Source organism: Mus caroli, unplaced genomic scaffold (genome assembly GCF_978045245.1).
Source record: "Mus caroli unplaced genomic scaffold, Mus_caroli_1 scaffold_7, whole genome shotgun sequence".
In the NCBI taxonomy this organism is placed as follows: Eukaryota; Metazoa; Chordata; class Mammalia; order Rodentia; family Muridae; genus Mus; species Mus caroli.
The window spans coordinates 84,796,943-84,821,475 of NW_028227262.1; the positions used below are offsets into that span (position 1 = coordinate 84,796,943).

General features: G+C 38.0%; 1 protein-coding gene across 5 annotated transcripts in view; it reads right to left on the reverse strand.

The window, feature by feature from the left end:
* Positions 1-24,533, reverse strand: part of Grid2 (glutamate ionotropic receptor delta type subunit 2) — a 1,534,794-nt gene that overhangs the window by 674,746 nt on the left and 835,515 nt on the right. For all 5 annotated transcript variants that reach the window (XM_029478539.2, XM_021164478.3, XM_029478538.1 and 2 more), the window contains one exon: positions 1,354-1,407. In XM_029478539.2, the coding sequence (XP_029334399.1) occupies positions 1,354-1,407 (54 nt within the window). The remainder of the gene's footprint in view (positions 1-1,353; positions 1,408-24,533) is intronic.

Here is a 24,533-nt window from a genome sequence, read left to right on the forward strand (position 1 = left end):
GCATCAGGTGTGGTTTTCTCTCTGAACATTGGGGTGTTAGCCAGTTCATCCCGGGACTTGAGCGGAGGCCCAGCGTTGGGGGTCTTACAAGGGTAACAGGAAAAGATGGATACGGTAGCAGCTGCTTTTGAGTCATTACTCAGGCTTTGTTAGGATAGAACTTTATTGATTCTTTTAATAAACTCCAGGGCAGAAGATATTTGTATTATACAGGAAAGTTGTACGTGTTAGGTCCAAAAGGTAGTCCTGGACCATAGGAGGATTTCTGGGGGTTAGGTAAGTGTGTGTCCCTAAGGAACTTGCCAATCCAGTTTTCCTCTATCAAATGGAGCCATTTCCCTCATCACTAGAAGAAGGGACAAGTGGCTAGTGCCCATTAGCACACTGAAGTGGATACTGGCCTCCAGGCTCCTGCAGCATCAAAAGTCCTTCTGTCTTTGTGTCTTTCTCTGTCTCTGTCTCTCTCTGTCTCTTTCTCTCTCCGTCTCTCTTTCTGTTCCCCTTTCACTCTTTTCCTCTCCTTCTCCTCTCTTCTTCTCTTGTCTTTTCTGGCCAGATCTTGTCTTCTGGCTATGTTCAACACATAGTCTTTCTCTGCTCTGGACTCTTACAAATGCCTCTGGTTGTTCACCCTATAATTCCAAGAACAGTATTGGTACATAAGTAATTCACAATCTGTTTATATCTTCTAGGCAGAGTTGGAAAACATCTCATTCTGAAGTCATATCGTGCTGCAATGTGTTGTCACCTATTTGTTCACATCTAGTCTGTTGCTGTCTTTGCTAATCTTTACTGGCAAGTACCAAGGAAATAATATCCTTAGATTGCAACATACTCTGAATACTTTGTATTACCTTTGCAAAATGTTAGGCAAAGGATCTAAAGGAATTTGATAATCTTTGGATTTTTAAAACAGTTGTATTTCTTTGTGGGTGAAAAAAAAAAAACCTTGTTCTTTGTTGATTCATGTTCATACACTGAACCATTAAATCCTCAAGTTGGGAGACAGATGTGAAAATTTTTATTAAAAAAAGGCATTAAAATACAAGTGGAATGCAGACTCTCCCCCCTAGGAGATTCACATTGGTTTCAAAGAACTGAACTTTTCATATAGATGATGTCTCTTAAGTAGGCAGTGTGTGCAACTGGGAAAGCTAAAAGATGGACACTCAGTGGGAAGGCTTTCTCCACTTACTTAATTCAGATAAGACTTGTTTTTGTTTTTATTAGAGAGCATTCATGCAGTACACTGAGCCCTTGCTTCCTGTTCTGCTCCCTCTTAGGGGTGAGGCCCTTTGGAGGCTCCATGTGTGAAAAAGTGGCTGTTGATAGGAGAGGCGGTGTGCGCTTTACCTCATTAATGATGATCCAGTGACAGTCAAAAGCAACCAGATTCGTCTCCACCACCTAGAAGAGAAAGCAAGCAAATCATCAGCATGAATCACGAAGATGGAGTCACCCTAAAAGGATCCACTCCATTAGTGGACAAAACACTGCTAGGAAAGTCTTGGATCAGTTACAGATGGAACACTATCACCAAAGCAGCGTAGATACAGCAGGCTTTGTTGGCAGGCCCTGGAGATACGCTAAATAAGCTTGAAAACAGAATTCATCAAGGATAGAAACATGTAAATTGAAAAAGGAAAAACTTTTAAACAATCAAGTTTTTTTAGACTTAACAGATTTCAAATCTCATATTCCTAGTTCCAATACATTTCAGTGCTATAATATATGTAATAAATATCTAAGTAGTACCAGAATCTCATTCAGTCACAACTTAAATATTTTTATCATCTCAGTGTGTATATTACTGTTTTGACAGAACTTTACTGTGAAAAATGACTTTGTTGCATGCCTTTGAAGTAGATTCAGTTCTAAAGTTAAACTGTAAAATAAGAAAGCAATTTATATTGCATTCACAGTATGTTATATATAAAACATACAACTTAATAAGCAATATGTTAACTAACAATTGTTTTTGAGCATATGATATAGAACTGGCCTTGAACTCACACATATTTTTGCCTTTGTTCCTCAAGTGATGAAATTCATGGTGTGGACCATCATGCCTGGTCTTGACTGACCAACTTTGAATATTTAGCATAGGTCAAAAATGGGCTTATCTGAACACATATGTGTATGTATCTGTGTGTGTGTGTGTGTGTGTGTGTGTGTGTGCATGTGTGTTTATGTGTCTTTATGTGTGTATGTGATTGTGTGTGTTTGTGTGTGTGTCTACATATATAGGTGCTGCTTTTGTAACAGGGTTTCCACTGTGCACATTCTTATTGCACCTTTTCTAAGACATGTTCTTGCAGTTCATAGGAATAGCATATAACGAGTGAAGCTGCTGTGTAATAAATTATTACTGTAAGTTTAGTGGTAGTATTTATAGACTAGACTTTGTCTCAAGCGTAGATGTTTTCCATGAACTACAAAGGATGTTGCAAAATGTGAACTAGACTTGGGAGTTGTTCTTTGTCCTGTGGAGAAACATTGCTTCAAAGGTGTATTGAAGAACAAGAAGAAATACAATTGTATTCACAAGTGTTATATGGTTAGATATTTTTAATTCAAATATACAATTATTTTCACTTATTTTTAATATGGATATATCATACTATTTTCATATATTCTAATTCCTATGAACTTGCTGAATAATACAAATTATGAATATTGAAGAAAATGAAGGTTTCTTTCTTACTTTCAGGTTCATCATTATTCTTTTTAGGGTATATACATAATCACTTACAGGTGAAATTTAAAAACATTTAAAGATTTATTTTATGTATGTGAGTACATTGTTGCTCTCTTCATACTCCCTAGAAGAGGGCATCAGATCCCACTACAGACGGTTGTGAGCCACCATGTGTTTGCTGGAAATTGAACTCAGGACCTCCAGAAGAGTAGTCAGTGCTCTTAACTGCTGAGCCATTTCTCCAGCTCCTAGGTAAAAATTTTTATGGAGTTTATTATATGTAGCAAGGTCCAGTTTTAATTATAGAAAAATTCTTTTAACTTTATAACAGTAATAGCAATGTTTTTTTAATTTTTAAATTTCTTCATTAATATTTATAGAGGCCTATCTATGATTTAGTAACAATGAAAAGCATTAGAAAAGAAGTTGAAATTCCATCAGAATTTAGAAAGAGATGAACTCAACATTTGGGTGTTAGAAAAATCTATCACAGTATAAAATGGCAAAATGCATATATATATATGTGTGTGTGTGTGTGTGTGTATGGGGAAACTTTAAACTAAAATATGGGTTAGAAAGGTGATAAGGCCAAGCCACAGGTAGCACAGGCTGAAAGCACTTCTCAATAACATCAGTGGCAAAATAGACAAAATTATTTATGTAAAATTGCCCTTTTTAATGATAATCTGTGCCATGTTGACAGGCTAAGAATCCAAGAGGGAGAACTCTTCAATACATAAAGATATTGTTAAAAAGTTATCTTATTGCAGGACTAAGGGACTACTAAATGATAGCATAAATAGTCTGTGAGGAAAGTGAAAATAATATTTACACCATGATTTGAAATAAACAAAACACAAAACAGTATGGAGCTTACACAAAGAAGAAACTCAATCATAGCATCCCAGCCCGTGATGCCACTGTCATATACCAGACCAAGCATTTCATCTCTCTCAGACCATGATGCAACTGTTTTCCCCCAGAACATGATTCAAGAATCTCATTCCAGACCATGATATAGTCCAAGTTCCTCACAAACCATAGAGAAGGAGTATTACAATACAAAATAATTTCAGCAGTATAAATTTGAAACAAGGAAAACTTACTAGAATTCACTGCACATAAATAATCAGTCTCTTCTCACATTAGTTGAGACCTTTTTGCCATAGGTGGGCAACTATGTGACCCTCTGCTTGAGTATATTTGATTATTCCATCCATATGCCTTATGTGCTGTAGAAGACAGTGTCCTTTAACCTCCCTTTCCAGCTTTTAAGTAGGCAGGTCCTCTACTGCTTCCCTGTGATTCTGGTTTAAACTCATTAGTTCCATATCTTTTCTTCAAAGCCATATCTCTGATTCTAGCCCAGATAATGTGAGCAGAACACTGGTGCAGGACACTTCCAAACCTGAGTGCCTGTGCCTGTATACTAATGCCTGTGTGATTCTGACCACTTGCCTGTGCTTGCTCGCTGTACATTGTAGCATGTGGACACTGTGTCATGCCTAGGAATACTTTGAAAGTCACACTGTCTCCAGCACAGAAAATAACTTTTCTCGACATTCCTGCTGTCACACCGAGATAATATGAGACATTACATTTTGGGTTTACTTTTTATAGAAACTCAGCATCTCTTGTCTAAAGTAAAACATTGATACTAATACCGGTTCTGTACCTTTTTACATCCTTAAATTTTAATTAACAATAACTACTAACATAACTGGAGCTTCTGTGACTTGATAAAGACTTGATCTGAAAATTACAGGCAATATGCTGGACATTTTAGTGGATATTAAATATTTGAGATTTCCTTCTACAAGAGCATTGTTCTTTGTAGAAAGAAATAAATTGCTATTAGAATGATATTTAGTAATGAAAAGACAGAGATGCTCTGTCCCTTTAATCATAGAATAAAGAATATATTTATACATACAAATCCATGAAGTACCATACCAAAGCACCATATTTCAAAGAAGCATTTAAAAAAAAAAACCCGGGGCTGGTGAGATGGCTCAGTGGGTAAGAGCACCCGACTGCTCTTCCAGAGGTCCAGAGTTCAAATCCCAGCAACCACATGGTGGCTCACAACCATCCGTAATGAGATCTGGCGCCCTCTTCTGGAGTGTCTGAGGACAGCTACAGTGTACTTAAATATAATAAATAAAAAAAAAATAAAAAAAAAACCCTATAATACATAGAAAAGGTTACCTGGAAAAATGTCCACTAAAAGAGGAATAGAATTCCTTTAGGTCAAGGTTAATTTGTTCATGAATTAATAATAAGATCACATGGATTGTTGGAATTTTTTTAACTGAATGCTACTGAAAGAAGGCAATATTTTAAACTGATTAGAAACACAGAAAGTTAGATAGGAAAGTGGCATAAAAAAAGATTGGAGCCATCAGTGGAAAGAGAGGCCCATTGGTCATGCAAACTTTATATGCCCCAGTACAGGGGAACGCCAGGGCCAAGAAATAGGAGTGGGTGGGTAGGGGAGGTGGGGGGGAGGGTATGGGGGACTTTTGGGATAGCATTGGAAATGTAAATGAAGAAAATACCTAATAAAAAATAATTAAAAGAAAAATCCTTAGTATCATTGATTCTTTGATAAAATTGAATGTGTAATTGAGTGTATAAAATTGAACATACACCAGCATAAAATGAATAAATCGGCCCTGATTAATCTGGTTTTATAAAAAAAAAAAAAAAAAGAGTGGAGCTCAACAGTCTGTACCCTCGGGACTTGAATGATGAAGACCTGAGTTATAGTAGAAGGCACAGGAGGCCTATCACAAAGGTTGATCCGCACCCCCCCCGCCCCCCGCAGTGAATTAAAGGAGAAACAGCGTAACACTGCTATTCTTCTCACAGATGAGCAGTCCCAGACTGCTCATTCTTAAGGAAGACATATTTAAAAACAAGAAACTTTGGAGCTAACTGTCACGAAGGAACAACCATGGATATCCATATTGGTTTACCTGATAATTTAAATATTTTGGTAATATTATTCCATTTCCAAGTAATACTGCTTAAATTTCAGCAATGCTGCCTCAAACTAGTGGCATTGCTGAGTTAAAGGACCAAATTCTGGATTATTTGAGGGGCATCCTAGAACTTCTAAGTTCTTTGTATTTATTTCTAGAGTCATGATACAATTCATTTAAGAAAGAATTTTTTTTTGTCCAATGGTATATTCTCATTGTCAACTTGACTGGATTTAGAATTACCATGGAAACACATTTCAGGTATATCTATGAAGTTGTTACCCAAAAGGCTAAACTTAGCTGGAAAGACCTGCCATGAATACACACAGAACCATCCCATGGGCTGGGGACACAGAATTTTATGCCTCCACTAAGGGATCACATGCTGTAAAGATAAATATAAAGCTATACTGATCTAAACACATAATTGGAGTCTAGAGAGAAAGGAGAGAAATTAAGAGTATGCGCAGTCCAGCCTTTAATCCCAGTCCAAGAGGATGTGATACCCCTTCTGGCTTCTGCAGGCACAAGGCTTCAGCAACACACACACACACACACACACACACACACACACACACACACATTGCATTTCTGGCTTCTCTGTCAAAGTGGACTGTGTTGCTTCTTAAACACTGTATCAAAATAAAGCCCTTCTACCTTAAGTAGATTTTGTCAAAATTTTGTTCTTGTTTTGTTTTGTTTTGTTTTTTGTTTTTGTTTTGACACAACAACTCAAAAACTATACATTTTCCTCATTTTTCTTACTTAAATTGCACAGTGCACATTTTACTGGAACTGGATTGAAATTCCCCTTCCAACGTACACCTTTTAAAAAATATATAATAATAGGTGTTCTCTCACATCCCAGCACATTACTGTTGCAATTCTCAGGGTGCATTGTGTGGATTATAAATAACCTCAAGTTGTGTTTTTTTTTAAACAAAACATCAAAAATCTGAGGTCATAATGAAATAGGGAGTCCTAATTCAATAATAGCATTTATTACCATGATGACTCAGAAAAGGTGCCTAAAGACTACTTCCCTCCTGGGCCACCCAAAGCAAACAGCAAGCTATATGAGAAAAAGGCAAATCTGAGCAAAGCTATCCAGCAGGAACAGCAGCTCAGCTCAGCAGAGTAACAGGGGATGAGGGAAGAGGGGTTTTTCTTGGTAATCTGTTTTGAATATCCTCACCACAGAAGTCTTTTTCAGCATTAGACATGGGTATTTAGGAGTGTGTAAAGAGCATGTCCCACATACAGCATGGTGCTGTGGAGACCTGTTCACTTCTACGTTTAGCAATGTAATTATAACAAAGGAGACCTTCCACAAGGCTGAGCTTACTTTAAGTGAATTCTGCTAAAAAGAAGGTGACAGAGGAATCAAAGCCCTGTCGGGGAGACGAGCCATGAGTAAGGACAGACCATCTGTCACTGGCAGGACCTTAGGACTTCTGAGTCTTTAGAAAGGCCCAACAATTTATCATCATGTCTTCCAATGTTCGTTCTCAAATCTTTAGCTGTGCTAAGTAAGACCATCTGAAGCAAAGAAATCAACCACACTGCCAGAGTGCATATCTCACTGGGATTAAATGCAGAACAGATCCTACAAGTAGAGAGGACAATTTAATTGACTAAACAATAACAGAAACATTCTGTTATTTCACTCAAGCTTGTGGCTCAACTAAATTACACATGTTTCCTTTGCAGGATACACTGAATATTTATACAAAGGTGTGTGATACACAGCAGCAGCCAGGACAGCAGGTGTCTGCTTCTTTATTCCTGCCTATGACAGTAAGGGGAAGGCCTATGCAAAAGGTCCCAAGACTTATACCAGAAGAAATGTGGAAGAGCAACTCCCTTCCTGCTCATTGGTAATAACATAACTTGTTCAATACTGCTTAGAGCTTACTTCTATGCGACAGTTCTTCAATGCTTTGCAACCAGAAACATTGAAAATGGGTGGGGTAAATAAAGCTAAACACATGGTATTTCTGCATTGCTCCTCAAAGTGCTGAAATTCAACTCAGAAGTATAATGAACATGAAAGCCACTAAGATGTAATACAAGTTTAGTTCATAGACTGAAGCTCCATATTCATAAACAGTAACTTTAAAATCAGAATCAATGCATTCATTGTTTTCTTCATGTATACTTACACAAGCTACCAAGCTGGTAAGCTTCAAATTCTATTTGTCGATATGGATAAAATTGTTCCCACATTATCTTATCATCAGGAGGATAAGAGATGGTGGACCATGCTAAGATTACAATGAACATCACCTACTGAGTATTAACGGATGTGTTAATGGTCTCCAGTACAAGATGTTTGGAATGACATAATTCCAAATGAATTTCACAAAGAAACTTTTTTTCCCCTACTGTAGATCTTATTGACTAAAATGTTTCAGTGATTAAAACGTTTCAAGAACTGCAAACTAGAAACAATGTCAATGTACCCATACATTTCCACAAAGTCTAAAATTCATTGAAATACTTTGCAATCTGAACAAAGAGTTTCACAGTAGCCCTAGAGACTGCGCAGCCAAGCTGACCTGTTTTCACAAAGCAAGAACAACTGGTGAACTGCTATGTTCATGGAAGTCCCAAATCAGACACAATGGTTTAGACCAGATGGTGACACAACTTTCCTTCCTTCCTTTTGTTGTTTTTGTTGTTGTTGTTGTTTTGTTTGTTTGAGAAAAAGACAAAAACTAAACTTTAGCGGCTTCTATTCACATGCTAATTGTGTTACCCAAACATCCTGTTTGCAATGTCCTGCAAGTAGGTTTATAGATGCCTGTACCCAGTTGGTACTGATTGGGAAATAAAGTTGCCAATGGCCAATGGCTAGGCAGGGAGAAAGAGGCGGGACTTTTAAAATTCCCTGGCCAAAAAACAAAACAAAACAAAACAAAAAGACAGGGGAAGAGAAGAGGATTTTGCCATTAGAGGAGTTAAAGGAGAGACTTTCCAAAGAAGGATCAGGAGTGTGAGACGGCCTAAATGTAGGTACAAAGGGAAATCGGCCCCATAGGAGGGCGGCCCAGAAGGAAACAGGGCAGCAAAATAAAATATAGATTTAGAAAGTGTTAAATCAGGAATACGGAGGGAGTGTGTGCTAGCTGTGCTGAGGTTTGGAAGTTCTCAGCCACTGAGCAAGTTAAGGCTTATTAAACATTGTGTGTGTGTGTGTGTGTGTGTGTGTGTGTATTTTCATTCGTGAATCCAGAGCTGTTGGGTGGGTGCAGAAATGCACACGCACCCATCTGTGTGATTTTTAAAGGTCTGTCTCCACACCAAACCAAATCACTGCACTGTATTCCCTTCAATAAAGTATATATAAAGAGGACAAAAAGTATAAAGCAGATATAAGCGACTTTTATTTTTGTTTGGAGCTCATTCCAGCTGCTCTCATGGTCCCCATGTCCCCAACAGAACCACAACTCAGTGCATCTGAGATCAGAGACCACACTGCTCTGCTCTTCCTAAGACTCAGCAAATACATTCACACTGGGTACTTATGAATGCCATTTCTTTAAGTGGTTTCTTTTTTTTTTTTTCATGGCCTTCTCCCTAGCACAGAAGCAAGGTATAAGGAGGCAGCCAAGTGCTCAGGCACATGGGATCTAAGTCCCAAGTTGATCGAGCAGATGGCAGCTGAAACCCTCATGTTTCTATTGGGCAGCAGGGGGCTGTTCCACAGCCCATTGTCTTGTCAGTGGTTCCCTGTGCTCATTGTGGAGCCCAGCTCTCTTCTGTTATCTCCAGGGAGCTACTCTGCCACCCCACTTTCTGCCTTTTGCTTTGGAAGCTGTGCTCTGATCTTCCAGCTGGAAGATCACGAATATTTCCATCCAAATTCTCGTATCATAGCTGCCAAAGTTATTTCATAAATGGATTTGCTAGATTTATTGTTTCTTCTCTGCACTTGGGTCTTCCCACACCCCCTGGGAGATGGAATCATGCCACAGTAGTGAACTGGCCAACGCTGTGATACCATCTGTTTCTCAATGTGTAAAGATGTATGCCCGATCCAAGGAAATCCACTCTGCCTTCATCACATGGTATAGACCATCTTCTTGTGTGCTGTATGGTTCAACAAAGACTGAATAGTGATTAAAAGTAAACTCAAAACGTCAATACTTTGATAAGAATATAAAGCTCTGCTGATTATTGTTAAGTCAATGGATTACTGCCTTATTATTTCTACTTCTCTTTTAAATACATTTCGGGTTTTTCTTCTTAAATTAAATTAAATTCACTACATAGCTGAGGTTGGCTTTGACCTTTCTCCCAGATCGCAAGTGTTGGGATACAGATGGCTGCCACTGTATTTGCCTCTATTTTTATTTCTTCTGGGGTTTCTGTTGACATTGTAGGATTCTTGTATCTTTGCTGTGTCAATCAGAAGCCTATTGTGCCAAGATTGTGTGATTGTGTATGTGTGTGTGTGTGTGTGTGAAGATCAGAATTGGTTTTGAATTCTTATTCAAACGTTTTATATATATAGTTTTTTTTCGAGACAGGGTTTCTCTGTATAGTCCTGGCTGTCCTATAACTCACTCTGTAGACCAGGCTGGCCTCCAAGTCAGAAATCTGCCTCCTTCTGCCTCCCAAGTGCTGGGATTAAAGGCATGTGCCACCTCTGCCTGGCTATAATTTTATGTATAAGAATGTTTAAGAATGTTTTGTTCCATGGATATGTGTTTATCAGGTACATTCCTGGTACCTGCACAAGTCAGAAAAAGTTATTAGATAGCCTGGACCTAGAGTTACAGACAGTTGTTACCCACTAGAGAATTAAGCTCATATCCTCGGAAAAAGTAGCCAGTGCTGTTAATTGCTGAGACAACTTTCTAACATCTCTCCAGATCCTTCTCTTTTGTGTGTATGTCAGGTAGCAGGGTTTCTCTAAATAGTTCTGGCTGTCCTGGAACTCATTCTATGTAGACTAGGCTGGCTTTGAACTGACAGTGCTCCTCCTATCTCTATGTACCAAGTGCTGGGATTAAAGACATGTACCTCCATGCCCAGCTTTCCTCTTATGCTTGAAGCAGGGTTTCTAGCTGCATGTGAGCCTATCTGATTCAGTCAAGCCACCTAGTCAAGTAAGCTCCAGGGATCCTCCTGTCCCAACCTTCTGAACTCTGGAATTATAAGTAAAAAAATGCCACATCTGGCATTTTACACAGGTGCAGACCACCCAAAGTCAGGGCCTGTTGTTTGTACTTGAAGCACTTTACAAACAGAGACTTCCCAGATCCCAAAACTGTTTCTAAGATTCTGATGAAGAATGGCACTTCCTCTTTCCTTTCACCACATTATAATGAACAACTAGGAAACACTATTAAAGTGTTTATTTATTTTTAATAGTCAAATGATCATTGGTAGAATACATTAGTTCCTAAGTGTGATTGACAACATAAATGAGCAAGCCTTTAGTGGGAGTTTGATCAAGATTTAAAATGACAGTTTGGGGGCATATTGACACCTAATTGGTAAGATTTATAAAGTGTTTTTTTTTTTTCCTTCCCTAGGTTGAAGCAAAGAAAAAAGGAATACAGGAGGAAAGGGGGAAATGGAAGACTAGAAAGGGGGAGAGAATATAAGGGATGTTCTCAGTGTCAAATAACAGCCAGAGCCACACATGGTCATTCACTCAGTGAGCTTTCACACCCTTGGGTCACTCTGTGGGTTTCTGCTCTATTCTACATAAACAACCATTTTTTTCAGATGGTAACTATCTTTCTTCCCTATGTCTATTGTGCAATGCAAATTTTTTTCTACCTGTGTTTGCCTGATCTCTGACCCCATCATCCCCAGGGCAATTGTGCTTATGCAAGCGGTTGAGAGGACAGGTTCCATTTTGTGTGCTATTCCACTCCCTTTGGTAAGCTCCCTAAAAAAAATGCCTTCTTCATGACTGTTCTGTTGTCATCACTAATCAGTAATTGTGTCCACAATAGCAGAATTCCCATAAGCATCGTGCTAAGGTCAACACAGAAATTACTAAGTATACTTTAGAAAATAATTTTTGTAGTGCATCAGTAATCAAATAATGTAATTTAATATTTATTGAGTACACTTAGTGTGTATCAAGCACTATATTATCATGTATATGGATGCTCTGAGTATTATATGACATGTACACACTCTGTGTGTGTGTGTCTGCAAACTTTGTTTCCTTAAGAAATTTATATGAGTATGAAGATTAAAATTATTTATGTGTATATAAATATCTGCTAAATTCCCATCATCTCAATTATTTAAGTGACACAATGTACAACATATATACATACACACATATATAATTAATATATTATACATTTTATAAATAAATTATATATAAATGTATACAAAAAATAAATGTATACATATGTTTATAAAGGGATAGAGATGGCTCAGTGGTTAAGAGCATTTGCTACTCTAGCCAGTGACCCAGACATGGTTCCCAGGACCAACAAAGCAGCTCAGAACTATCTTTACCTCCATTTCTTAGGTATCTGAAGTCCTCTTCTGGTTGCTCTGGGCTCTACACTCACATTGTACAAATACACACATGCAAGAAAACACTCATGAAATTATAAAAAAAAAATTAAAAGAAGAAAAGTAAAAGAAACTGAGAGAAAAAAAAACTTTGAGTGACTCACTGAAGTCATAAGACTGGTCATAAGTAGAAGGCAGCAATTTTCACAACTTTTAAATGAAAATGTTCTCCTAGCTCTGTTTCTCGTAGTTGCAGAAACTATTATGCAGGTTTTCAAAACAAGAGCTGTAGTTAAACTGAAGGTTGCAGAACAATCTGTGGGCACACCACTGTTCTCATTTATATCATTCCATGAACCTTATGGATAATTGTCCATCTCAGAGAGATAAGCAATAAAGCATTAACTATTCTGAGAAGTTTAAACAGTGAGTCTACTGCTGCACACATGCCCATTTGTGCTGACCTGGTGTAAGAAAATCTGTTCTCGGTGATTCTCAGTCCTCACCTCCTTTTTAGTATTGGACATTCTGCTGCAATGATCAACAGACTAAAATCTTAAATCACATATCTGTTTAGTTTAACTATATATGCAGGCTTTTGTAAGCTATGCCTACTTATATGTATTTCTCTATCTGATCCATATGGAAAGGTAGCTATTTATTACTTTAATTTCATCACAGCAGAGCTTAACAACATCACCATATGAGGAAGTGTATATATACCACTGGTAGAGAAGAACTCTGATAATGATTCCCAGCAATTATGCCGAAAACCAAAATGCAAATTAAATACCAACTGTCTGCATTGGAGCAGTTAATGGGTTTAGTGATTTTCATATAGTAGTGAAAGTGTTTGTATGTAGCCTGGCTCTATCTTGCAACATTCATAACTCATCATTGATGAAGTTGATTGTTTCACAATACTATTACACATTATAAGGCATATGTCACTCATCATTTCTGCTGTCTTTTAGATCACTATATATTATATTGAAACTGTGCTTTCTAGAAGTTTCCAGAGTATTAGTGATTTTGGAATCAAAAGATGTCAATGTAATTCTCATTGGTTCCTAACTGTCCAAAGAGACAGAAAGAAAATAGAAAATGTGAACTTCTACCTCCATCACCTAAACTACTTATGGTGTCTGTAATCCTCAAAAGTTTAGGCTTAATTGAAGCTTGACTATTAAAGCCTTTAATTAAGTAATCAAAATTCCTACTTTCCCTCATTTTTAAACCTCTGGAGCCATTCTTTCGACATTAAAATAGTCTCACAGTTGACAGTAAAAACAATTGTTATAGAATTGGCCTTGGCAGCAATGGACAATATCCAGAGTTCTAAGTGACTGGCATTCTCCTCTATGCTATTTCAGGATAATGGATATAAGGTACCTTTTCTTACCACTGGCAAATCACCTTATGGTGTTAGAAATGTGTTTAGTAACAAAGTGCCACTTGGAACCGAACCACAAACTGCTCTCTGCTCAAATAAAATGCTACTACATGCAGAAAAGAATTGCAGAACTTGACTCAGCAACCTATGTAATGACCACACTATACACTCACACACACACAAAGTCAACTGAAACGTGGTAGTGATCCTATGCTACTGGTAACTTTATGTCTGCTTGTTCTTAGACATTTTAAATATCTTCTGTCTGTATATGCTTATAAATGCATTCTTTCTGTATAATAGTGTTGCCTTACGTACCACTAATGTATCTTAAAGTTCACTCCACATTCTTTTTTTAAAAAAAATAGAATGCATGCACACTGCATTGTTTTTGTTTATTTTTGTTTTTGTTTTGTTTGTTTGTTTGTTTTTTGTGTCATGGCAAATAAATGACTTCTAACATCTACTAGACCTTTAATTATTACTACAAGTTCTTCTTCAAGAATTTCCGTTTTATTCCTCTCCTATTCTCCCAGGCAGTGACATTCTAACATTCCAACTTCAACCAGTTAAATTATCCTGTCTTCTTAATAGGGTCTCAATAGGCTCATTATAAAACAACAAAACTCACCAGGTACAGATTATGGCAGTCTTTAGATTTCTACCCATCCCAAATCAGAAATGAACAAATCACTCCTCATTCAGAGCAGAAGATCTACAATGTGATGGGTTAATAGTATACACTAACTGCTGAAGAAAGTTAAACACATGCTAGAAACAGAGCAGCATTGGGGTTGCTGAGCTCAGAGCACAAACAATGGGCAAACAGAGGAATGCCTTCATCTGCATCCTTACATAGGGTGACTCTAAAATCTTCAAAGTCTGAGTATATCTGGGCATTCATTCCTCCAATGGAAATGTACTTAAATTTTCATTCAGGAAACCCCAGAAACCACTCAAGGGAAAATTTAGCTTCAAAGAATAGAAGACATGCAGAAGCCAAACAACTCTTCTGATTTGTGGCTTGTGATGTCATAGCTTTATATTACCCAGAGAGACACGATAGTGCCCCCTCTCCACAACTGAAAAGGATCATGTAAACTATATAGAGGGGACAGGAACACATACAGGTATGAAAAAGAAGCCTAGCATCCCTTTCTCAATATCCATTCAGCAATCAGCATCTCCCTTCTCTTCCTACAAATTCACCCACCCCACTCCTCAGCTGATCCAATACATGTTACAGCTTTCCTCTTCAGTTTCTGGCTTTCTTTTGGTTGACTTGCTTTCAAACTTTTTCTTTTGTCAAAAGATGACTACAGTATTGGCTTCTATTCATTGGACCACAAGTCCTTTCTGGGTGCCAATTCTGAAGTGAGTTTTTTTTTTTTTTTTGCAAGCATCTTCCTTAGGTGGAGCCCTATTTGCCTACATTCAGATCCCATTCCTGGTAAGACAATCTTGTTCTATTTTCTTTATTGTTCCTCCCTGTACTTTCTGGAAGTGTCTCCTTAATGAGCTATCTCTATGAAAATACTTGTCTCAGGATCTGTTCCAGTAATTTAAACTGAGTCAGCCTTCCCTCACAAAACCCACAATTCATTCCACAGAAAGAAAGTGGTTCCTAACATGAAATGAGAATCTTGAGAACAAAATTCTTGAGACATTAAAGTGATTTACAACCTGTTCCAAAATAGCACTTTCTATTGTAAACCATTAGCACACTAGGAAAATTCCAGTAAAACTATGCAGTGTATTGAGAATTCTTTTTACTATAATGTCTCATTTTAACATATATGAGAACCGCCTAAGGAACTTTGTAAATCATTCTGTTGGGTCCACTGCTGAGTGAAAAAGTCTATCATGAGGGCTGTGAATGAACTCTTTTAAGAAGGACCTGAGGGATGACAAGGTGAGGTCTCTGGATGACGCCTGTACCCATCCCTCTATAAAGAGCTTAGGCAGAGACAGACAGCAATAACCTGTCATGGACGTGCTTCTACTTAACAAATATAAGGAATAAATAGACCTTTTAGAATCCCTGAAATTTATCAGAATCAGTGTTTCTGGAGAGCTTGTGATAAAAAACACTGATGTGATCCCTGTCCTAAGACAATACCACTGGGTGCTGATCAGGAATCATGAAAATATAGTGATGTCTGCCAACATGCACAAGAGAGAACATTAGAAGTAGCTGAGGACAAACACCCTCCCAAGGATGGCAGAGCCCAAATCCTTGATTAGAAAGAATATTTCATAATTAAGCCTATATCTTAAAAGAATTTATGTGAAGACAACTTCTTGAAGGACACATTGTTATTAACGCTTCAATAACTGCATTGCAATTCATAGCTTTGTATCAATTATTTTCATTACACCTATTTTCCATGTGGGATGATGTGTTACTACTTACTAGAATTGAATTTTCCTACTTGTAAACATTAACAATTATATTTTATTGTCAAGTTTTGGGATACTTCTTTCATCACAAGAGATGACATATGCCTTGGTTACAAGTTATCAATTACACTTGGAAATACATCATTACTTATTAGATGCCATTTCAAGTTAAACAGTAAAAATCATTTTTGCTAAGCTGTTTAATATATGATATATAACAGCTCATTCCAACTAATTGCTATGAGATAAAGTGAAAAGACAGAAATATCCAGATGATTGCCACGTGCACTTTGTCTTTTTGTCAGCTTTCATCTTGAGAAATTATCTTATCAAGAAATATAATTCGGATTTAAGTGTGTTCCCCTTACTAGGGCTGAGCTACAGTGCTGAGTGATAATGTCAGGTTCATATGCCATAAAGCTACCTGGAAACATGTCAGTACTTTGCTGCGACATTTTATAAAGCATAGACATTGCCAATCTCTCATACATTTCATAGCTTACTCAAATATTTGTGTTATTTCAGAGCAAAATTTGATAGTCAATAAAATTTGCATTTTGCCTAGGTCAGAAAATAAAAGTATGAGAAAGCCATAGGCCTGATTGGGAATGATGCTGTACTTCCTTCAGACTCTAAAACATCAGCTGACAGCTACAGTGCTGTGTACCACCAGTGCTCCTCCATAAAACAGTTTGAAAGCATCCTGAAGAGATGGATTGACAGGCTTAAATGCCTTCCTCTCAGGATGACTTTATGTCAGAAATGCTAGAATATTGTCTTCATGTGTCTCAGGACAGTAATTACCTTTGTGAGGAGAACAAGGACATATTGAAGTACACCCTATTTTTTGGTCTGGGAATCACAGTTGTTGAGGGGATCTTATATTATTGTGTGATCTGTTTGATCTTGTTTGTTATAAACATTGGAGAGTATTAAAATGTTTGCTACCTGCGGGTGTGGTGGCGCATGCCTTTAATCCCAGCACTCGGGAGGCAGAGGCAGGCAGATTTCTGAGTTTGAGGCCAGCCTGGTCTACAAAGTGAGTTCCAGGACAGCCAGGGCTATACAGAGGAACCCTGTCTCGAAAAGCCAAAAAAAAAATGTTTTCTACCTTCTACAGATGAGTCTTCATTGGCTAAGGAAGCAGGCTAGGCTGTATGTGAGTTTCTCATGTGCTTGCTTTTACTAACACATGTAAATCAGTGGCAATGCAATTTCCATGGTGGTCAACTCAAAAAAGGTTTAACATAAGCAGAAAGTTAACTTCCCCTCTTTTGGTGCGGAGGACCAAACCCAGAGCCTCACTCATATAAAGCCAGTTCTCTAATTCCTCTGTGAGATGAGCAGATCTTCAATTACAAAGTGATACAAATAAAATAGACAGGGTGATTTGCATCTTTATAATACGTGCTCTGAAAAATCTGTGGCAGTACTTATCATTCAGTGTCTTGATCAAATATTTTAGAGTATAATGTATTTACTATAGAAGCATGTAATTTTTCCCAAAAGAAACTTGGCTGGTAGTAAGGCTTTACTTTTCAGCTTCTTTAGGTGATTTATGAAATTGTTTTAAATGAATTGTTTTGTGGTTATTTGCCTCACTTTATTAAAGAGTTAAGAAGTGAATGTTATGTTTCTTTTTAATCTCTTTTCCAGACAGATTACCATTCCTCTCTTCCAAAACCATGGTTATTTTCATTACACACTACTCCTAATAACAAACTAAATTCACTCGCCATTAATTCTTAAGCATGAAGTATATGGGGCAGAATATAGATGTTAGAGACATATTAGAGGCCAAGAGAAGACACCGACTGGTCATCAGGAATAATATCATTCTGGGTATAATAAAGAAGATTTGTGGTTGCAATGTTCCAGAAAAAGGTAAAGAGAGAAATCTTTCCTGACATGTTTTATTAAATAAAATACACTTTACATAAACTTTGAATCAATGAAATTCAGAGACTAAGACTGTTAGCCAGGAGACATTGTCTGATGGAAAGAAATTGTGTACTAGCACTGACTGGTCTTAACCAAAAGTCATTAGGAACAGAACAGAGTTAGCCACATACAGATGTGATAAGGGTACCTAACTAATTCTGTTGCTGTTATTTGTAAGATGTCCTCCCTTAGTCTTCCCTCTGTCCCTTTTCCTCCACAATCCTCACTTCTTTCTCCCTTTACCCCTCTATCCTTCTATCCTAGAGCCTTGAGTATTCTGGGTACGTCTTCTACGATGTATGTATATACCTAGCCCTTTAATACTTTTTTCACATAAGGTTTGTAAGAAACTCTTAGTGATGAAAAATTAAATATTAATGTTATTCTGTGTGTAATTTATGATAATGATAAACTGTAGAGTTGAAGGATCTTTGATCATACTGTGAACTCTGATTTGTGTCGTTTAATAAAAAAACAAAACAAAAAAACTGCTTCTAGTGGTAGTGTGGCTCATCCCTTAGCACACACCTGTAATGACTCTAGATGAAATATAGACATGTCATAGTATATTCTTTTAATACAAAACAATGAAGGTATAGTTAGTTTATAGAAAGAAAAACCACATTTGAAAGTGATGTCTAATTTAGGGTCAGGCAAAAATGACAAATCAGAGAAAGATTTGACAGAATAGGATCTGCACAACTCTCACAAGAACAGAGAGGAATAAAGGAGGCTATTTAAGAGTGAGCAGAGCAGAGAAAGAAAGGAGAGAAGGCAGTTTGATCAGGACACTTCTACAGAGACAGGTTGCAGAGAGAGAGAACAAATTAGACACAAGTGAAAACAGAAGGAACCAGAGAATAAGAAGCAGCTCTGAATGAACTAAAGGGGTGAACTTATTCAGCAGTAAGTCTGAGAGGCTGAAAAAATTCTAGGCATAGACAAAATTGTCCTGAGAACCTTCTAGCTCTAGGCTTATGTTAGTGTACTGAAGTAGAAAGCCTCAGAGATGATAATTGCATCAGGAAAATAAAAGTTACATTTACATCATATTTTGTAAATTAGCATTTTTAAAGTGTAACATAAATTCAGTTATGTTCTAGACCTTAACATTTTTAATTAAAGAAACTGTACCTATAGTAGCCCTACATATACTTGAGAAGTATGCGCCAGCAAGAAAAAAAAAAGAGTTTGCTATTTTTAAATAAAATTGTTGTGGGAAGCTGTGAGGTCAGATTCAAATGGGAAGGGCCAGATAAGCAGCATTTTGTGTCAAGTAATAGTTAATGTGGTGCCTGTCTGGACCTGACTATGGAAGGGATGGTGGGACAGGGATCCTGCCCCTGGAGCAGAGCCAGCAGGGCATGGGACTTTGCTAGTGCTTACTGCTGCTGTAGGCATAAGGCTTGTTTGTATAAAACCTATATATTTTACTTTATGTTCTTCCTCCTATGGGGAATGTTCTCCCTGCCAAGGTTAATGACTCTATGATAATCAGAAACAGCACAGTTACATGAAGTAAGAATGTGTCTGGTGTTCCTCAGCAAAATGGAAAGTGTTGTGACCTTCAGAACAGTCCATAAGACTTTGGGAAAGAACTCTGAAAACATGAGTCCTTTGGACCAAGGCAAATTGTCATTAGCAGCCTCCTAGCACAGGAGATCTCCATTGTCTCACTAACTCTCTGCCTACCTTCATCAAACCTGTGGTTCCTGAACCATATAGACCTACAGCCCAAGAATACCCATCAGAGGCTTGCCACACTAGGATCATAGAGGTTAACTGCCCTCCCAATACCTAGTACAATAAGAACATTTAGTGACCCAAACTATCTAGATGTCTAAAGACCCTTGAAAGAATACCATCCACAAAAACCAAATCAGTATGACACTAGAAGAGCACAGCTACCCCAGTACAGCAAGCCATGGATGTTATAATACAACCAAAGTATAAGAAAATGACATTAAGTCCAATCTTATAAAGATGATAGTGGCCTTTAAAGAGAAAATGAAATAAATCTCTTAAAGAAATACAGAAAAATACAATCAAACAGGGCTTGAAACCTCTATAAAAATCACAAATGCCTAGCTACACTATTATTCTCCCCTCCCATAGATAAAGTCAGTTCTACTGAAATTACTAGAAGGAAAGCTCCAACTAAAGGAGGATACCTACATCCAAATAAACACAAGAAATAAGTAATTCCATACCAGCAAAAAAGGCTCTTGTGTGTGTGTGTGTGTGTCTGTGTGCGTGCGTGCACGCGTGAGCCACCAACATCTTTGAGAAAATCACCGAGATAGACAAACCCATAAGCAAACTAACCAAGGCACAGAGAGACAATATGAAATAAAATCAGTAGTGAACAGAGACATAACATCAGACACTGAGGAAACTCAAAGAATCTTTAGGTCTTACCTTAAAAGGCTGTACTCCACAAAAATTGGAAATTCTTAATGAAATAGATGATATTCTAAACCTGTATCACTGACCAAAGTTAAATCAAGACAAAAAAAAAAAAAAACGATTTAAACAGCTCCATAACCCCTAAAGAAATAGATGTCATTAAATGTCTTCAAGAAAACAAAAACAAACAAACATCACCCCAGGGCCAGACCAGACTGTTCTATTGCAGAATTCTGCCAGACTCACAAGGAAAAAGCCAATATTAATACTCCTCAAATTATTGTACAAAATATAAACAGAAGGAACAGGCCTAAACTCATTCTATGAGGCCACAGTCATGCTGATACTTAAACAATACAAAGAAAGACAAATTCAGACCAATTTCTCTTATGAACACTGATGGACATTACTCAATGAAATACTCTCAAACTGAATTAAGGAACACCTCAAAAACATCATCCAAGTGATCAAGTAGGCTTCATTCCAGAGAGGCAGGAAGGGTTTAATTTATGAAAATCTAGTTAAGGTAATCCACTATTAAAAAAACTGAAAGAAAAAAAGTCACATGATTGTCTCATTAGATGCTCAAAAACTCTTTGCCAAAATCAAGCATACTTTCATGTTAAAAATATTAGTGAAATCAAGGACAAGTACATACACATAATCAAAGCAATATAGAACATGCCAAGAGCTAACATCAAACTAAATTAAAATCAGGGACAAGACAACGCTGCCCACTCTCTCCCTATCCATTCAATATAGTACTTAAAGTTCTAGTTAGAGCAAGATCAAGGGCATAAATGGGAAGGAAGAAGTGAAAGTATTACTGTTTGACGATGATATGATAATATATCGTCCCAAAAATTCTCCCAGAGAACTTTTTTCCTTTTTTTTTTAGATTGGACATTTTAATTATTTACATTTCAAATGTTATCCCCTTTCCCAGTTTTCCTTCTGCAAAGCTCATATGCCATCCCTCCTTACCCTACTTCTATGAGGGTGCTACTCCAACCACCTACCCCCTCCCACCTCAGTGTAGCATTCCTCTAAACTGGGGCATCAAGGCTTCATGGGACTAAGGGACTCCCCTCCCATAGATAAAGTTCCTTCAGCTTGTTGAGTCCCTCCCCTAACTTCTCCATGGGGCGCCTGTGCTCAGTCAGATGGTTGGCTAAAAGGATCCTCATCTGTATTCGTCAGGATCTTGCAGAGCCCCTCTCAAGACAGCTGAATGAATCAGGCTCTCATCAGCACGTACTTCTTGGCATCTACAATAGTGTCTGGGTTTGGTGTCAGCATGTGGGATGGATCCCCAGGTAGGGCAGTTTCTGGATGGCCTTTTCTTCAGTCTCTGCTCCACTCTTTGTCCCTGAATTTCCTTTAGACAGGAGCAATTCTGAGTGAAAATTTTGGAGATAGCCCCATCCCTCCACCAGGGGGCCATGCCTAACCTCTGGATAATGATCTCACCAGGATTCCCCTCCCGTTTGCGGGGCGGGTATTTCAGCTACTGACATCCCCTTGGGGTCATAGAAGTCTCTTGTTTTCCTGGCATCTGGGACTGTCTGAATGCTACCCTCATTCCCTATTGCTACACACCTCTGTTCAATTTCCTGACCCTCTGTACACATCCTCCATTTCCTCCCATACCTGATTCTTCCCCTCTTTTTAACTTCCACCTTTTCTTCCTCACAAGTACCTCCCACCCTCTACTTCCCTTGATTATTTTGTTCCCCCTTCTAAGTAGGACTGAAGCATCCACTCTTTGGTCTTCCTTCTTCTTAAGGTTTATGTCATCTGCGAGTTGTTTCATGGGTATCCCATACTCTTTACTTAATATCCACTTGTCAGTGAGTACATACCATGTGTGATCTTTTGTGAGTGAGCTATCTCACTCAGGATGATATTTTCTAGATCTATTCATTTGCCTGCAAATTTCATGAAGTCCTTGTCTTTAATATCTGAGTCATATTTCACTGTGTAAATTTACCACATTTTCTATATCCATTCCTCTGTTGAGGAACATCTGAGTTCTTTCCACCTTCTGGCTGTTATAAATAAGGCTGCTATGAAAATAGCAGAGCATGTGTCCTTATTGTATGTTAGAGCATCTTCTGGGTATATGCCCAAGAGTGGTATAGCTGGGTCCTCAGGTAGTACTATCTCTAGTTTTCTGAGGAATCACCAGACTGATTTCCAGAGTGGTTGTACCAGCTTGCAATCTCACCAACAGTGGAAGAGTGTTCCTCTTTTTCCACATCCTCACCACCATCTTCTGTCACCTGAGTTTTTGATCTTAGCCATTCTGACTGGTGTGAGGTGGAATCTCAGGGTTGTTTTGATTTGCATTTCCCTGATGTCTAAAGATGTTGAACGTTTCTTTGGGTGCTTCTTGGTCATTCGAGTTTCCTCAGCTGAGAATTCTCTATTTGGCTTTGTTCCCCATTTTTAATAGAGTTATTTGATTCTCTGGAGACTAACTTCTTGAGTTCTTTGTATATATTGGATACTAGTATTCTATCAGATGTAGGATTGGTAAAGATCTTTTCTCAATCTGTTGATTGCTGTTTTTTCCTATTGACAGTGTCCTTTGCCTTACAGAACCTTTGCAATTCCATTTATTTATTTATTTATTTATTTATTTATTTATTTATGATCTTAGAGCATAAGCTATTGGTGTTCTGTTCAGGAAATTTTCTTTTTTTTTTAATTTTTAATATTTTTATTACATATTTTCCTCAATTACATTTCCAATGCTATCCCAAAAGTCCCCCATAGCGCCCCCCACTTCCCTACCCACCCATTCCCACTCTTTTGGCCCTGGCATTCCCCTATATTGGGGCATATAAAGTTTGCAAGTCCAATGGGCCTCTCTTTCCATTGATGGCCGACTAGGTCATCTTTCGATACATATGCAGCTAGAGACAAGAGCTCCGGGGTTCTGGTTAGTACATCATGTTGTTCCAACAATAGGGTTGCAGATCCCTTTAGCTCCTTGGGTACTTTCTCTAGCTTCTCCATTGGGAGCCCTGTGATACATCCAATAGCTGACTGTGAACATTCACTCCTGTGTTTGCTAGGCCCCGGCATCGTCTCACAAGAGACAGCTATATTTGGGTCCTTTCAGCAAAATCTTGCTAGTGTATGCAATGGTGTCAGCGTTTAGAAGCTGATTATGGGATGGATCCCTGGATACAGCAGTCTCTAAATGGTCCATCCTTTCATCACAGCTATGAACTTTGTCTCTGTAACTCCTTCCCTGGGTGTTTTGTTCCCAATTCTAAGAAGGTGCACAGTGTCCACACTTTGGTCTTCATTCTTCTTGAGTTTCATGCGTTTAGCAAATTGTATCTTATATCTTGGGTATCCTAAGTTTTGGGCTAATATCCACTTATCAGTGAATACATATTGTGTGAGTTCTTTTGTGATTGTGTTACTTCACTCAAGATGATGCCCTCCAGGTCCATCCATTTGGCTAGGAATTTCATAAATTCATTCTTTTTAATAGCTGAATAGTACTCCATTGTGTAAATGTACCATAATTTCTGTATCCATTCCTCTGTTGAGGGACATCTGGGTTCTTTCCAGCTTCTGGCTATTATAAATAGGGCTGCTATGAATAGTGGAGCATGTGTCCTTTTTACCGGTTGGGACATCTTCTGGATATATGCCCAGGAGAGGTATTGCTGGATCCTCCGGTAGTACTATGTCCAATTTTCTGAGGAACCGCCAGACTGATTTCCAGAGTGGTTGTACAAGCTTGCAATCCCACCAACAATGGAGGAGCGTTCCTCTTTCTCCACATCCTCGCCAGCATCTGCTGTCACCTGAATTTTTGATCTTAGCCATTCTGACTGGTGTGAGGTGGAATCTCAGGGTTGTTTTGATTTGCATTTCCCTGATGATTAAGGATGTTGAACATTTTTTCAGGTGCTTCTCTGCCATTCGGTATTCCTCAGGTGAGAATTCTTTGTTCAGTTCTGAGCCCCATTTTTTAATGGGGTTATTTGACTTTCTGGAGTCCACCTTCTTGAGTTCTTTATATATATTGGATATTAGTCCCTTATCTGATTTAGGATAGGTGAAGATCCTTTCCCAATCTGTTGGTGGTTTTTTGGTCTTATTGATGGTGTCTTTAGCCTTGCAGAAGCTTTGTAGTTTCATGAGGTCCCACTTGTCAATTCTCGATCTTACAGCACAAGCCATTACTGTTCTATTC